Below are 17348 nucleotides of genomic sequence, written 5' to 3'. Positions count from 1 at the left end.
AAAGACTAATTAGAGGATTGTTCTAAAATAGTAGTTCGTTAACTAGCAGTCTCCTTTAGTTCACTTAATATTTGAATGCCCTCATCATTTCAGGAATGTATGCATAGCATATGCTATAAGACAAATATCAATTTTATTTCTGTTTATTTGGTCATATCTTAATTGTACTTTGTTACTGTAAATGATAATTTTAGCACTTAATAATTTTTTAATGTTTTTTCCTCTACAAAATTTTTTGAGAATGTGTGACTGAATTTTGAATTTGGTAAATTGTTTCTGTTATTTCTTTTCCCTCTGAATTTGTGAAAGTTACTGATCTCTCATATTGCTCTTGCCTTTGTATTCTTAATGTCATACACAGACAACATTTTCTCTAAACTGCAAACGTGGACTAAAAGGAAACCTGACATGTATTTACTTTGTTTCTCATTCATTCAGTAAAATCAGCAGATATGTATTGACCACCTACTATGTGCCATGGATTATGCCAAGCCCCAGAAATATGCATTGGTGAACAAAGAAATGGTCCCTGCCATAGAACCTGTATTTTTATTATTATTATAACTAGAGGCCTGATGCACAAAATTAGTGCAAGTGGCTCGGCCCTCGCAGCCCTGGCTTTGTCTGGAAGGTCGTCCGGAAGGATGTCCGAAAGGTCGTTTGGCTGTCCTGTCTAATTAGCATATTATGCTTTTATTCTTATAGACTATTGTGGCTAACATACCTGAGAGCTTATTGTATACCAGGCTCAGTGTTTTATGTGAATAATTTCTTTAAATCTTCATCACAACTCTATGAGCTAGGTACTATTATTGGTGAGGCACACAGCAATTAAGTCATTTATTTATGTGATTTACCCCAATAAGTAATCAGATTTAAACTAAGGTGTTCATATCCCAGAGCTCATGATCTTGATCACTGTACTATACTTCCCACAAATAAAATAATTATAATTATGACAAATGACATGGAGAAGTGAAAGCTATAATGAGCAGATAAAATAAGGAATTTGATTTAGTCTAGAAGATAATGAAGGCCTCTCTGAGGAAGACATTCAAGATGAGACCTCAGGGATGACTAGGAGTTGCTCTGTGGAAGAGAATTCTTCCCCCCAAAATAATGGCACAGCTTATGCAAATGTCCTGAGGTAGGAAATGGTTAGGTTGTTAGAACTGAAAGCAGGCCTTAGGCTGTAAGTGTGATAGGTTGATGAAGGAATAATGATAGAGCAGCATGTACTATGGAACACTGATCTCCACTCACAGGGGCACATTTTGATGAACAATAGAAATTTGCCATTGTTCTAAATATAGTTGCTTCCTATATAACCAGATCTACTCATAAAAATACATATTGTTAGTAGACAGTGCATGATTTGAAAAGGAATATCCTTAGCTATGTGAGTCCCTGTGTGTTTCCCACTTAAGGATGAAGGAAACTGGAGGTACAAAGTATTTGAATCTATAAACCAGTTACTTAAGGTGGATAATTCTGACATGATTTTAGTTTGTTATTACTATTAAGGTTGTAACCCATGGATATTTTTATTGCTCTTGTAAATTGCAACTCTGTTGCTAGGTGTGGTGGTCATGGCAACCTATGACATGTGCAAGGCAGGTAGAAAGAGGGGAGCGGTCTGCCACTAACGCTCAGGAAATGGACCCTATGACAGAGAATGGCTAGAAGCTCTGGGCCTGACAGGGGAGAGCACAGGTCAGGGGACACTGACATTGGAGTTTTTCTTAATTGGAACCCAGTGACAAATGTGGACAGCCGACGCTGGGAACCTAGAGAGAGAAGGTGGTTTTGTCTGGAGCTCTAGTTGGGGGTGACTATGATATAAGCTTCTTGAGAGCAGAAAACATTTTTTGTTCACTGCTTTCTCCCCAGCGCCTAGAATAGTGCCTGGCATTATAACCAGGAGGTCTGGGGAGCAGGTACCTAGGTAGAAGTCTGAAGTCCGCTGAGACAGTGTGGAAGGGAGAAAGGAGCTCCCTAGGGATGTCCATGTGGGGAAAGGGTCTCAGATCTGCCTGGCAGTGAAGGAGATAGAGACCAACATAGGGTCTCAAGAATCATGGTTGATCCCCAAGATCCACATTTGAAGAGGCAGCTAAATTCTAAATCTCCCTGGATGACAGGACTCACATAATGTCCTTTGTCCTTCCTGACTCTAGGATTAGTTTAAGAACAGAGAGAAGATTGACCTTATGGGCGCCAGGATGACTGTACGCCGCCAAGCCATATTCATGGGAATCATCTAGGCCCTATTATTGCCCCTGTTTTACACATGAATAAACTGCAACTGAGGGAGGTTATTTAATTTACCCAAGGCCAATACTATTAAATGATAGCTACATTTAAACTTAATTGTGATTTCTAAGCACATGCTCTTAATCACAACACTTTGTTGCTTCTTAAGATACATCTTCGCTTTCAAATAGCTATCAGAACAAGACAGTAAGCTACTAAGGGCATCGCAGAGAGGTATACCTGACAGCAGTGCTGGTTCAGAATTGGTTCTGCAGAGGCAGGGAATAGTGTGGTCCAGGGGTGGGCGATCAGAGATGTCCTCACACGGGAACTGGAGAGGCTGACCAAGGGTACAAATCACAGTGCATGTAGAAGCCACACACAAAGATTCTCATCTGTGACTTATTAGCATAATTAATGATTTGTTGTTTTCTCTCAAATGAAAATTAGTTTGTCAGATGTACTAATTGAGGAAGCTAATTACACATAGCAGTGCAGGGCCTGCCCCAGGCAAAATGGAATGTCTTTGGCTTTGATTTGTTGCCTCCTTTCTTGGCAGCATTTCCTTCCCTTCACAATTCCTTTATAGACCCTCACATGCCAAGGATTTTTATGCTGCCCTTATCTTTTCCTTCCAGAAGAAAATTGATGTAATAAATGAGTTCATAATAGGGTTGGTTGGTAATTTAATAAATTATACTGCCTGGAAATTTTTGTGTTTACAAAAGGGGTCTTGCTAAATGTGACATAGTGACCTGGATCGGATCCTTATGGGGCAGGGGGAGGACATTATCTGAAACACTGGTAAAATCTGAGTGTTCATTCCTTAGTATTGACACACGTACCGTGGTTGTGTGAGGAGTTATCATTAGGGGAAGCTGAGTGAAGGGTGTGTGGGAACGCTCTTATGCTGTCTGGGCAACTTTTCTTGTTAAATCTAAAATCATTCCCAAATAAAACATTTAAAGTAGCAAAAGGACCTTAAAAAGAGATCAGTTACTTTTGAAAGGAATAAATCTCCAATTAAGAATTGCAGGCATGTGGATCACACCATATAGGTATGTAAGGATGAATCTGTAGCTATATGCCCATTTACTGTCTACAAACTCTTAGCATATTTAACCAGTGAATATTTCTGTTTTGTAAATTTTGGATGATATGAAGTGTATTCAGGGTAAGAAGATCGTATCTATTCTTCTCACTGCTATAAGTAATGCTGAAAGACAAAGAACAAACAAACAAAAAACAGGCTGAGATTTAAATTTGCAAACCCAGAAGCACACAGCCATTTTTTTTTTCCTTTTTAGGGAAGGTTGATTGATTGCAGAAATCTGAATTAGGCAAATATTAATCGATGTGCTAGGAGATGAGTAATTTAGAAAAAACAAGATCACTAAATTGCTACTGTTTTACAAGATCAGAAGGAAATCGGATTCACTGGGCTTTTAAATACTCACATAGGGTTTGTTCTTTAATGGCAACATGGAAATCAGTGGTCTTTATAACTTAATTTAAGGAATAAGCGCTTGAGTATATACATTCAGTTCAGTGTTCCAAAAGAATAACTCCAGGAACATTAAAATTAGATAAAGAGTTTAGAAACATGATTTCCCTCTTGGAAAAGGTAGACCAACTAGTTGGCACTGTGTAAGACTGAGAGACAATAGAAGCTTGTTCTATTATTTATACAAATTGACTGGCTTGGCACTTCCACAGCAGTGAGCCATAATGAACTACCGAAAAATGAAAATGTGATTTCTTTAGCATTGTACAAAAATGGAATATTTGCAGGCGGAGAATGACATTATAAGAGCCCAAGCTCTGTCAAATAGCATTCCTTGTTGCTACTTGATCCAGAATGTAATTCAAACAGTGTATGTTTTCTGGGGGAAAATTGTAAATATGGGCCATCATTTTTATGCTATTAGTCATGGTCTGTGCCTTGTAATTCCAAAGGAATTTTAAAATATTCATTTTCCATGACTGACTTTTCACTTTTAACTCACTGTTCCTCGGCCTTTGTTTGCAATAAAGGCTCTCTTTTAGCTACGCTCCTGAAACTGGATGATTTGTTCATGTTTTCCCAGCAAAAGGAAGAGAAAAAAAAATCATGAAGCATATAATCCAACTCTAAAATGCCTAATTTTGTGATTAATTGACTCAGTCTCCTTTGCTCTGTTAGTGAATCCCTGGTCTTAGTGATAAATTCTTGACTTTGAATATTTGTACCTTATATTTTCATCAACTCCCATTTATCCACAATGGGTTTGCTCTAATACCATTGTGTGGAATTCCAGGAAAGATCTTCTTAACAAAAACCTTTCAACTTTCCCAGCCCCAAGGGCTTGTTAGTCATAGAGTGAACTCACAGAAAATGTGAGTCAGGCAACACAACTTTCCTGAAGCAGAGACTTAGCTTGAGCCGGCAGGGACCATTTATGCAGATATCTGCTGCAGAATGTGTGTGTCGGGATCTTTCCTCCTTTGCCCAAAGCAATGCAGGAAGCTGGTTATGACTGATCCGTAGAAATTGACTTCAATAGGAAATGCTCTTGGCATTAGGGGGTATTATGTATAATTAAACTGCTAGACATGAGCCAAATTTGAAATATTTTTTTCATAGTATAAATGTGGTATTCAATGTGGTAAACTGAAGGTTCAGTGCAAATACTGTAATTTTGATATGGGCTGAGTTCTTACAAACCTATTAGATACCAGTGATTCTCAACCAGGGGCAATTTTGCCTATATTCCCGGGGAACATTTGACAGTGTCTGGAGACATTTTTTTGTTGTCATACCTGACATCTAATAGAGACCAGGGATGCTGCTAAACGTTCTGTAAAGCACAAGACAGCCCCCGACACCAAAGAATTATCCAGCTCCAATATCCTTAGTGCTGAGGTTGAGAGATCCTTCCTATACACCAGCTTGTGAATGACTAGACCAGAACCAACTCTGAAAATGCATTATGGTCATACAGCATCCCTTTAGGTTAACAGGAGAATCCCACCTCACTGAAAATTACTTTTTCTGGATTTTTTGTTGTTGTTGTTGTTATTGTTAGTGGGAGTTAAATATCCATGCGATTCTTATCTACTAAGTACAGTGACACATCAAGGGGAAAGGCGGGGCAATCCCCATGAAGGACCAACAGAATAAATTTTTAATTTTCACTAATGGGTTTTTGGTTGGAGAAAGAAGGACTAAAACAGCCTGCCGATAGTGGTGGTTGTAACCAGAGTGGAAGATGTTGCCAAGAAGGAGGATGAAGCATTCTGAGTCACAGGGAAACAAGTAATAGTGGTGTATCTGTTCAGACCAGTCGTTTTCAAGCCTGACTACAAGTAGCATCTTGCGTGCCTGAGCCCCATGCCCAGAGATTCTGAATAAATTGACTGAGACTGGGGCCTGGCACACTATATATTTGTAAAGCTTCCCCTTTCTAGGATCACTAGTCTGGGTGGTTTAGAATTTGCCTTTTGAACACCCTTAACACAAAACATATTATCTATCTGGCCAAATGGTTACTTGTCCTGCTACTCTTGTTGCCTGTTTCCATCTCACATTCCCATGTCTTTCCCTGAAAATGCACCTGCCTGAGTGTTATCCTTGGTGGGAAGTTTCGTATTTCTCATGTGTCCACTGTCTGTTTTTTATTAGCTGGTAAATGGTTCTTCTTAGACTTGTGCCGAAAGTTGTGCGATTCCAAAATCGGGCTCACTAGTGACAGAACTGGTGATATCATCAACAATCCCACCTGGACACTCTCTCTAGCAACACAGCAGCCCTGGAAGCAATACTGCCATCAGTCCGAGTATGCTTCTGTGTTAACCCAAGGGCGTGTATTTCTAGGAGAGGCGTGTACAGGAAAAAAAAATCAGCTTTCATCTAGACAACATCCTAAGCATTTGGCCTGGTTATTTCAATACTGTAATTTATTTAAAAACAAAAAGGCACACATAACTGCTTTTGCATGTACTTGTAAGAGTTGTAGTTTTGCCTGCAGAGCGCCAAAGTGCTATGCTATAAATATGCTGGATAGTTTAAGGGGACTTTCAATTAATCATTACATCAATAATTTAATGTGTTTTCTTTCATCTAAATACACCCTTAGGCAGGTAAGAGAAGCACTACTTACACAAAAGGAAAATTACTCTCTCCCTGTGAAAGTTGCATAAGATGCAGAAATGAAACTTTGGTTTAATTGAAATTTGGTTGCAGTTTGAGGCCACCTACTACCTTCTTTTTAATAAAGCATTGAAGAATGGCAGCATTAAAAAAATACTAATTTAGCTCTGTTTTCTGGATATTTCAAGCCTTAAAACACTTCTTTTTGTCTGTTTTAACTATAACCTCAAGAAAAAAGAGTTATACCCAATTCACATCTTAATAATGATTATGCGTCTTTAATAATGTCCTTAATAATGATATATGTCTATCTACCATTAGGTTATCTATAGCCTTCTAGAATATATTTCAGTTTTATTTTTTAATAACAGCTTCATTGAGATACTCACATGCCATAAAATGTGCCCCTAAGAATACAATTTAATGGTGTTTAGAAAATTTACAGAGTTGTGCAATCATCACCAAAAGGTCAGAATATTTTCATCACCCCAAAAAGACACCCTGCACCCATTAGTAGTCACCTCCCATTTCCTTATCCCCTGACAATGACTAATCTGTTTCTTGTCTCCATGGATTTGCCTGTTCTGGACATTACATATAAGTGGAATCATACAACATGCAGGCTTTTGTAACTGGCTTTTTAAACTTAGCATGTTTTCAAGGTTCATTCTTGAAAGGTTCATGTTATAGCATGAGCAGTACTTAATTCCTACTATGGCTGAACTAGAGGCCCAGTGCATGAAATTTGTGCACTTGGGAGGGGGGTTCCCTCAGCTGGGCCTGAGCCCTCTCGCAGTCTGGGAGCCCTCAGGGGATGTCTGACTGCCAGCTTAGGGGAGTCTGACATCCTTAGCACTGCCACAGAGGCTGGAGAGGCTCCCGCCATTGCTGCTGCACTCACCAGCTGTGAGCCCCACTTCTGACTGAACAGTGCTTCTCCTGTGGGAATGCACTGAGCACCAGGGGGCAGCTCCTGCGTTGAGCGTCTGCCTCCTGGTAGTCAGTGTACATCATAGCAACCAGTCATTCCGCCATTTGGTCAATTTGCCTACTAGCCTTTTATTATATAGGAATAGAGGCCCGCTGCACAAAATTTTTGCACCAGGTGGTGGGGTTCCCTCAGCCCAGCCTGCCCCTCAGTCCGAGAGCCCTCAGTGGATGTCCTACTGATGGCCACAGTCTGGCAGCAGAGGCTTGGGGCAGGCGTCCCGTGTGTGTGTGTGTGTGTGTGTGTGTGTGTGTGTGTGTCTACTGGGGGCCTGCCCCCAGCTACACCGTGGAGGATTGGAGCATGCACCCCTCTCTGTTGATCTCTCAGGCTCCTGGCCTCCACTGCATGTTGTACTCTCCCTTGAGCTGTGGCCAGGGTGGGGCTGCCCTTTCCTGCTCTGGGATCACAGGGGCGACCCAGGGGCAGGTGCAAAGGGGGGCTGGCTTCAGGCCGCCCTTCCCTGCTGTGGGATCGCTGCGGCAACCCAGCGGCAGGTGCACATGGGGGCTTCTCCAGTCGCAGATCCTGGGCAGGGGGCGCCAGGGAAGAGGCGGGCGCCAGCACCCGCCTCTTCCCTGACCCCCTCTGGCTTCTCCGATCAATGGCTGGGGGCCGGGCAAAGGCAGCCCCGGTTCTCCGATCCAGGGCCGGGGGGGCAGGCCTAGGGGCCGCCTTTGTCCTGCCTCCCGGCTCTTGCCTGCCGCCTGGGTTTCCGATCACCGTCCTTCCCCTTTCGCCTCCCATCATTGCGCCTATGTATGCAAATTAACCGCCATCTTTGTTGGTGGTTAACCGCCATCTTTTTTGGCAGTTAATTTGCATATCGCCCTGATTAGCCAATGGGAAGTGTAGCGAAGGTACGGTCAATTACCCTTTTTGTCTTTTATTAGATCGATGATATTTCGTTGTTTGGATGTACTACAATTTAGCCATCCGTTGAGGGACCTTTGAGTTATTTCCACTTTTGCCTGTTACGAATAACACTCCTAGCAACACTTGTTTATGTTTTTTCTGTGAGCATATGTTTTCAGTTCTCCAGGGTACATAGACTTAAAAGTGGAATTGCTGGGTCATACAGAAACTCTGTGTCTTCTGTACTCACAACTGTAAACCTTCTTTAGCCCTACCCTGTATTAATTGACCATATAAGCATGGGTTTGTTTCTGGCTCCCTATTCTGTTCCATTGATATGTGTCTGTTTTCATGCTGTTTTGATTAGGATAGCCTTGTAGTATGGTTTGATATCAGGTGGTGTTATACCTCCAACTTTTTTCCTCTTTCTCAAGATTGCTGCGGCTATTCAGGGTCTTTTGTGGATTATTTACCCTAGTTCTGTGAAAGATGCCATTGGTATCTTGATAGAGATTGCATTGAGTCTATAGGTTGTTTGGGGGTGGTATGGACATTTTAATGATGTTAATTCTTCTATCTGTGAACACGGTATATGCTCCCACTTCTTTGTATCTTCTTCAGTTTCTTTCTTCGGTGTCCATAATGTTCTGAGTACAGGTCTTTTATATCTTTGGTTAAATTTATTCCTTGGTATTTTATTACATTTTTATGTAATTTTAAATGGGATTGTTTTCTTAGTTTCCCTTTTTGATAGTTCATCATTGGAGTATAAAAATGTAACTGATTTCTGGATATCTCTTTTGTATCCTGCTACTTTAATGAATTCATTGATCAGTTCTAATAAGTTTTTTTGGTGGAATCCTTAGAAGACTCTATAAATAGTGTCATTTCATCCACAAATAAGAACAGTTTTACTTCTTCCTTTCTAATTTGGATGCCTTTTATTTCTTCTTTTTGTCTGATTGTTGTGGCTAGGATTTTTAGTACTATGTTAAATAAGAATGGTGAAAACGGATATCTCTATCATGTTCCTGATCTTAAAGGAAACTTTTAGTTTTGGCCCATTGAATATGATGTTGGCTCTGGGTTTTTCATTTATAGCCTTTATTACGTTAAGGTATGTTTTCTCTATTCCCACTTTGCTAAGAGTTGATTTTATCATAAATGGCTGCTAGATTTTATCAAATGCCTTTTCTGCATTTATTTATATGATTGTGGTTTTTATCCTTTATTTTGTTTATGTGGTGTATCACATGTATTTATTTGTGGATATACGTATACTGACCTTGCATCCCAGGAAGAAATCCCACTTAATCATAATGTATGATCTTTTTAATGTATTGCTAAATTCAGTTTGCTAATTTTTTTGAGGAATTTTGCATCTTGCAAGGTCATTTTTAAATAAATGGAAAAAAATAAATTTATATCCCTACTGAATGCCTTTATACTAAAATAAAGTCCAGATGAATATAAAAACTTCCCCCAAATGCATGCAAATATCTGTTTAACTGAATTTAGAATGGGAAAGAGTTTCTAAGCATGAAAACACTAGAAAAATTTAAAGGAAATTATCTCTCAATAAAGTGGGGGAGGGGGGAAAAAAGATATGGTGAAAAACTTACATAATTATTTAAATATTAAAAATAAAAAATTTTAACAATAATAAAGAAAATATGATATAGCTACATAGTGGAATATTAGTTAGCCTTTAAAAATCTCATAATATAAAGCAATATAAAGATTTAATGCAATATTTATTAAAATACCAGTGACATTCTTCTTAGAATTAGAACAACTAATCATAAAATTTATATGGAACCTCAAAAGACCCCGGATAGCCAAAGAAATTTTGAGGAATAACAAAGTAGTAGGTATCATGCACCCTGATATCAAAATATAGTATAAATCTACAATAATCAAAATAGTATGTTATTGGCATAAAAACAGATATGTAGATCAATGGAATGGAATGGGATGGGATGGGATGGGATGTAATAGGATAGGATAGGATAGAATAGAATAATAGAGAGCTCAGAAATAAATGCTCACTTTTAGGTCAATTAATCTACTGCAAAGGAAGCAGAGATATACAATGGAATAAAGATAGTCTCTTTAATAAGTGGTGTTGGGAACACTGGATAGATGCATGCAAAAAAAACCAACAAAATTGGACGATTTTCTTACACTATATACAAAAATAAACTCAAAATGGAATAAAAATTTAAATGTAAGACCTGAAACCATAAAACTCTAGAAGAAAACATAGGGAATAAATTATTTGGCATTGTTCTTACCAATATTGTTTTGGATATATCTCCTTGGGCAAGGGAAACAAAAGAGAAAATAAACAAATAGGGCTACATCAAACTAAAAAGTTTTTGCATAGAAAAGGAAACCATCAACAAAACAAAAAGACAACTACTGAATGTGGGAAGATATTCCCAAACGATACATCTCACAAAGAGTTAGTATCCAAAGCATATAAGGAACTCATACAACTTAACATCAAAAAATCCCAAACAAACAATCTGATTAAAAAATGGGCAGAGGACCTTAATACGTAGACATTTCTCCAAAGAGGAGACATACTGGATGCAGACTGTGGAGTCTCAGAGGGAAGGCAGGGGAGGGTGGGTGGGTGGGAGAAGATCAACCAAAGAACTTATATGCATATATGCAAACCCATGGACACAAAAAATAGGGTGGTGAAGGCCTGCGGTGGGAACAATGGCAGGCTAGAAGAGGGCAGTGGGGGGAAAGGAGGACATATGTAATACTTCCAACAAGAAAGTTTTTTTTTAAGTACAGTAATTTGCAGATGAAAAGGAAACAAGAATCTTTGCAAGTGAATTGATTCCTTTGAAGATCAAATTTAGCAAACTCAGACTACCTCTCCCTTTCCCCATGTTCCACATATTTAGTAACATTTCCTGGAGGGTCTCTTGGCACAGGCATGCTGATATTACACTAGATTAACGTCAGATTGCTGATTAATGAATATCCTTCCAACTGTGAATGGACAAAGCACAGTAACATACCATACCTCACTTGTAAAGCAGGAAAGAAAGGCTGGAAAAGAAACCCAGCAGGTTAAGCACATTGCCCTTAATTTAAAAATGATTCTTTAGGTAAATCTGTGAGCATTTCGTAAAATAAACAATACACTTGGGTAGACATGGTAACAACTATACCAAACCACTTTTTATTCCTTTTTTGGAAACTGGATATCCATATGGCACATTTGAAGCGAAATGTGAACCTCAAAATATAGTTTTGATTTTTCTCATATGTTCAAGTCATTCTGACAGGTGCCCTTATGGGAGACACTTTTTTTAATTAACTATTCCTGCTATTCCAGAAGCTTTAAATCTGTTTAGGTAGACTGTATCTAAAGAGTAAATATTCATATATTTAAATAATAATAATAATTATTATTGTCCATATTGTCATACAGAGAATCTGAAGCCTAGAGTGATTCAAGGAGTTGTGCAAAAGTCAGATAGCTCATAAGTGGCAGCTCACTATGTTGAAATGTTGGTATTTCTGACTCCAGAGACTCAGAGCTCAGCACTTACTACAATACACACTCAATTCTTAAATGGCTTGGGCAGACAGTTGCTGTAGGAGTTCAGTTAAAATTAAAATATGGCATATTCTTTAAAAGTCAAAACAACAAGCCCTAGCCAGTTTGCCTCATTGGATAGGGCGTCGGCCTGTGAACTGAATGGTCCCGGGTTCAATTCCAGTCAAAGGAACATACATTGGTTGCAGGCTGGATACCCAGCCCTGGTCAGGGTGCATGTGGGAGGCAATCAATTGATGTGTCTTTCTTACATCAATGTTTCTCTCTGTCTCTCCGCATCCCTTCCATTCTCTCAAAAAATCGGTGGGAAATATCCTCCTGTGAGGATTAGCAACAACAAAAAGTCATAACAACAAAGTCTATTTTAAATTCTGAATATAGTGCTCACAATGAATTTTCTTTATTTGGTAGAATCTTTAGAGCTTTTCAAATGATAGATTATAATAGCCCAAGGGGATTTTAAAATTACTTATTTAATAGGGATTCTTGTTGCCAAATTTGCTCTAGAAATCTATGCATCTCCCAAGAAGATGATAAGTACTTATTAGAAGCTTGTTTAAGAAGTTTGGTCTACTCTCCAGAACAATGAACAATGAGGATATTTTTAAAATTCTTCTGAAAAATTAGTGCTAATTATAGAAAATTCAGTGCAAGTTATAAGCACCACAGATTTGATAGACTTCCCCCAAAAGAGAGCTATAAATTACATAAAATAACAGTTCTGAAATGAAATAAGGCCTGTCACTATATATCATAACTGTGCATTTTCATTTTTATAAGAAAAGAAAAATATATTATGGGTTAAATATTGAAGGACATGACCTCTAGTCTTTCAACTCTGAGTTCCTGTGTTTTTAAGAAATTTTAGTATATACTTTAATATTTATATTTAAATGTATATACATATATTTATATTTAAACTATGTATTTATTTAAATATACACATATTTAAATGGGGGATCAAGCCTGCAACCCGGGCATGTGCCCCAACTGGGAATCGAACCATGACCTCCTAGTTCATAGGTCGATGTTCGACTACTGAGCCATGCTGCCAGGCAATACATTTTATTTTAAATATTCATATTTATAGGCCCCTAAAATTGCTAATGATGCATCTCCTATAGAGTTGGGTATTTTTATCTTTAAATTTGAGGATTTAAAAGGTTGGTAAAGAAAATGCACAACAGGGGGTGAAGGTGAGGGCATGATTGGGGGGGGGTTGGGAATGGGGGGATAAGGACACATATATAATACCTTAACCAATAAAGAAAAAAAAAATAAAAGAAAATGCTGCAAGTGATGATTATCTTTCAGTATGCTCATTGTTTCCCCATGGAGATTGGGCAGCGGTGTGGCTGAGATTGGCATTTGGTGCTCTTGTATTTGGTAGAGAACAGAAGAGATGTGCGGGGTCTTGCAGGCTGTTAGAGTGACACAGGGACTACAGTGAGCTGAGTAGAAGTTGAGGGACTCACTGAACACTGTGGAAGAAGGGATCAAGGGAAATGATATTTTCAAAGATAAATTCCAGGCAACTGCTGGCCAAGTGACCAAGGTTCCAACTGGAAACAGGAAAGTAGTTTGTCCTAAAGAAGTTAAATAAAAGTGCTTAACTATGGACTAAAGGGTTGGAATAGAGAGCACAAGCCAGAGAAGGAATGAATTTGACTATCAGGCCCATAAAGCAGGCTGTCCCCTGGAAAGAGATTAAAGGCTACCATCAAATTTATGATTCGGATCAATGACGATTTAATGTGATGGTTAAACACAAGGATTCTACACTCTGTTTGGGTTTGAATCCTGACTTTACCACCAGTTGTCTGATATTAGGTAAATCACACAATAGTTCTGTGTCCCAGGAAAATGGGGATAATGGTATCTAACTTGAAGGGCTGTTGTCAGGATTCAGTTAAAATATGTGGAGAACTTACAACAGTGCCTAGCAGGGAGTAAATTTCAATTCATCAAAGAAGTGTTATAATAATAATATATAGGGTTTATATATACATATACCAGTCACATTATTACTACTCCTTTGGGTTTTCCCATGCAGAAGATTTCACATAATGACATTGAGCACATGGTATGCTCTGCAAGTCAGTTTCTAACTCCTGAGCCTTTTCTTCAAACATTAAATAATGAGAACATGTAAAGGCCCAGTGCTCTGGTTGAATTGATGAAGCCTGGAGCACTCCTTGCTGCCCCTCCCCTGACTCCCCTGGAGACCCCTGGGCACCACTATGAAACACATTTTGAAAACAACTACTGATGCAGAGGGAAGAATCCAAGGCTTGAAATCAAAACCTGGAGTCAGCTTCTATCTGCCATTAACAGTTTGTGTGACACTGAGCAGGCCCTCCCTATGCCTCAGTTTCCTGGTTCATATGCTGTAAGAGTTATACTAGTTCAGTGGTTCTCAGACTCTGCCTCTCTAAAACCCTGAGAGTCCCAGAGAAGTGCACCAGGAAGTTGGGGGAATGGGTGATGGGAAGCATGCTGGATGAGGAAAGGGAACCTAACAACTTCAAAAGCTCGGACTTCTCTGTATCATATATTGGAATTCCATAATATTTGAAGAATGAGAACCACTGCTAAAAAAATTTTTTAACTAGGTAATAAAAGTTTCTTTGGTTTCAGTTATTCTCTAGTTTCTCAGAAATTTATTCATTGAACCAAAGTAGCATAAGAACATGAATGAAAGCAACAAATCCTAAATATGAGAAACCTGAGTAATAGGGAAAGCAAGAAAGTGGACTATTCATAAGGTGCTGTGCAGTGACTGAAATATTTGAATATCTCTGAAACCCAGGGAAAAGGCAAAACCTCTGAATTTTATCTAGATATTCTTGCCTCATTGTGTTCATGGAGAGCATAGACTGGAATAATGACAAGGAGAAAATCTATATATATAAAAGACTAAGTGATCAAACGACTGGTTGCTATGGTGTGCACTGACCACCAGGGGGCATACGCTCAATGCAGGAGCTGCCCCCTGGTGGTCAGTGTGCTCCCACAGTGGGAGCGCTGCTCAGCTGACCGACTGGTGCCAGAGGCAGGGCACAAGGCTGGCGAGCACAGCTCGGAACTGATTGGGCACGAGCCCACGGCAGGTGCAGCAGGGCCGGGATGAGCAGGAGCAGCAGGCAGGAGCAGCAGGCAATGTTGGATTGCAGGCCACACCAAGGGACGCCACCAGTGCACGAATCCATGCACCTGGCCTCTAGTATTACAATAAGAATACTATACAGATGCAATCAGAAGACAATTAATAGGGACAATTATGTAAGCACTATACATTAGAGGACTTTTCCTGGTGGTTAGTAGTTTCAGAAAATATGTCCCTTTCAAAGAAAATGTCATATTAAAATTCTACATTTCTGATTGCTATGCTGTTAGAAGTGTATGTGAGCTCAGATGCTCCTGACTTGATTGCCATTTTAACAATGAAATGTTTTGAGGTAAATCGAGTTCACATGTTCCCTCTGGATGTAAAACCTATGATTGATGAGTCTGTAGGCCATCCTTATAGCTTGGATTGGCCCTATATTTAATCTTCCTCAGCTTCAGCTTGCTAAGAGCAAAGCAAAACCTATAAACATATGTGAATATAGACAGGGAGAGGTAGCATCTGTTTATCAGCAATTTTGATAATGATTAACATTTAACAACAAGGACTGATTACCCTTATCTCCTTTACATATGGTGTGAGTTGAAAGCTAGCCACTGATTTTTCTCTCCAATTATAACTCCCTTCCACCATTCAGACTCGCCATTGTGTGTGTGTGTGTGTGTGTGTGTGTGTACACATGTGCACTAAAGTATGATATTTTAAGTTTCATTGCTGAATTATGTTAACTTGGAGCAACTTCACCCATTAACACTTCAACATGTATTAGTTTATCAGATTACTTTCTGAGAGCTGGGTCCTAGGAGACTTGATACTGATGACAGTGATAATTCAGTGGGGGATAGATACCAGAAAAGTCTGCAGCATGGACAAGGAAGGTATATCCACATGGAAACCATGAGCTCCCATCGGGCCCCACAAAGGACAAGATGTTGACTGAGTGGTGCACTTGTGGAGGGGAAATGCAGAGGCCAAACTTTGCCTTCTTGTGACCAAGCACAATGCCTTGCACATAACCCATCTTCAGTAAGTGATGATTGAATCAAATTACTTTTGCCCTAGGGTAGTTTTGTCTAGAATAAAGTTGAGATTTAATGTTAATATATTTTAGTTATTGAAAAGATCAGGTTTCTTAAAGCAACATGATTTTCTGTTTTGAATTTGTTTCAATAATAAATTTTGTGCCAGAAAAATCATTTTTAAGGAAAAACATTTTGAATATAAAGAATAAATAATTCTTCCTTTGTTAAGACAGTTCCTATTATAGCCATTGAATAACACATCTGCCACAAGGATATTATTATTATTATTATTATTTTACCAATCTATGTGCACAGCTCTGATTAGAGGAGGTAAAAGATACATATCTCCTTCAAATGGTGAATTAGACCCAGTAAAGGTATATTTTATTATCACAGATTTTGTAATTATGAAAACTTTGAATAGCCCTCTTTTAAAAAATACTTTAAAATATAATTCTCCTCTCACCTCTCTATATGTTATGGTGACTGTTGATTTCAGGACAAAAAGTGCATTAAGAGCATCTTTTTTCCAATGCTAATATCATTATTGCTCCACAAAACATTTTATATCAAGGCTTGCTGAAGAAGAAATTTTAACAAGCACTTTTTCCATGCTTTTTCTTCTATCCAGGACTTGCTCACATCTGTGGTTTTCAAAGTAAGCCCACAAATGCTCCAATAGCTTTACAAAGTATAACCAGAAGATAATTCATAACCCAGGTGCCTTAGTTTAAGCCTTCACTCTATTGTTAATTTTTTTCATTGTTCAGATGTACTAATGTTTTAAAAAATCATGTCCACAGAATAATGAAGGTTTTAAAAGTTAAAAAATACATAAGTTATCACCAAACTTATTATAAGATTTGGATTAACCTTTTCTTTTTCATTTCCAGGGCTACAGCAACACACAGGGGCCAGATTATCTTCAAAGATGCTTTAGCCCAGCAGTTGTGTGAACAAGGAGGTAAGAATCTTTTACTTCTCCGTGTTGGTTGTGTCAAAATTATTTATGGTAGGTCCTACGTTCTATGTGCTAAGTAAGTATTTCATTAATATTGCATGATCATGATGCTTTGGAATTACTGACCCCTTCAGATCATATAATTAGTAATTATTGATAAAGATCTGTAGACTTAAAATATTAAGTGTGAACAAAAAAACAACAACAAGAAAAATTATCTTCTTTTCGTAATTGTTTTCTAATGAATTAGTTAGTAATTCTGCTTTATGATGGCCTCATACACATTCCAGCTCTCACCCACACCAAACTCTGACAGATGCACATGCATATGTGTGTACATACACACGCACACACATGCACACTGAAGGGTGAAAGCCACGACCCATGCCTTCACACAAAGTTGATCCCTCTACCTCTTGCGCTGCCACCT

General features: G+C 38.7%; 1 protein-coding gene across 2 annotated transcripts in view; it reads left to right on the top strand.

The window, feature by feature from the left end:
* The window catches only part of RELN (reelin), a 423783-nt gene that overhangs the window by 147567 nt on the left and 258868 nt on the right, over positions 1-17348 (top strand). For both annotated transcript variants that reach the window (XM_070424598.1, XM_070424599.1), the window contains exon 4: positions 16851-16921. In XM_070424598.1, coding sequence (XP_070280699.1) covers positions 16851-16921 — 71 coding nt within the window. The remainder of the gene's footprint in view (positions 1-16850; positions 16922-17348) is intronic.

This window comes from Myotis yumanensis, unplaced genomic scaffold, assembly GCF_028538775.1.
Source record: "Myotis yumanensis isolate MYYU_CA2020_CCGP unplaced genomic scaffold, mMyoYum1.0.hap1 SCAF_9, whole genome shotgun sequence".
NCBI lineage: Eukaryota > Metazoa > Chordata > Mammalia > Chiroptera > Vespertilionidae > Myotis > Myotis yumanensis.
Note: the sequence above shows the minus strand (reverse complement) of the source record. Positions and strands in the feature narration are given on the sequence as shown.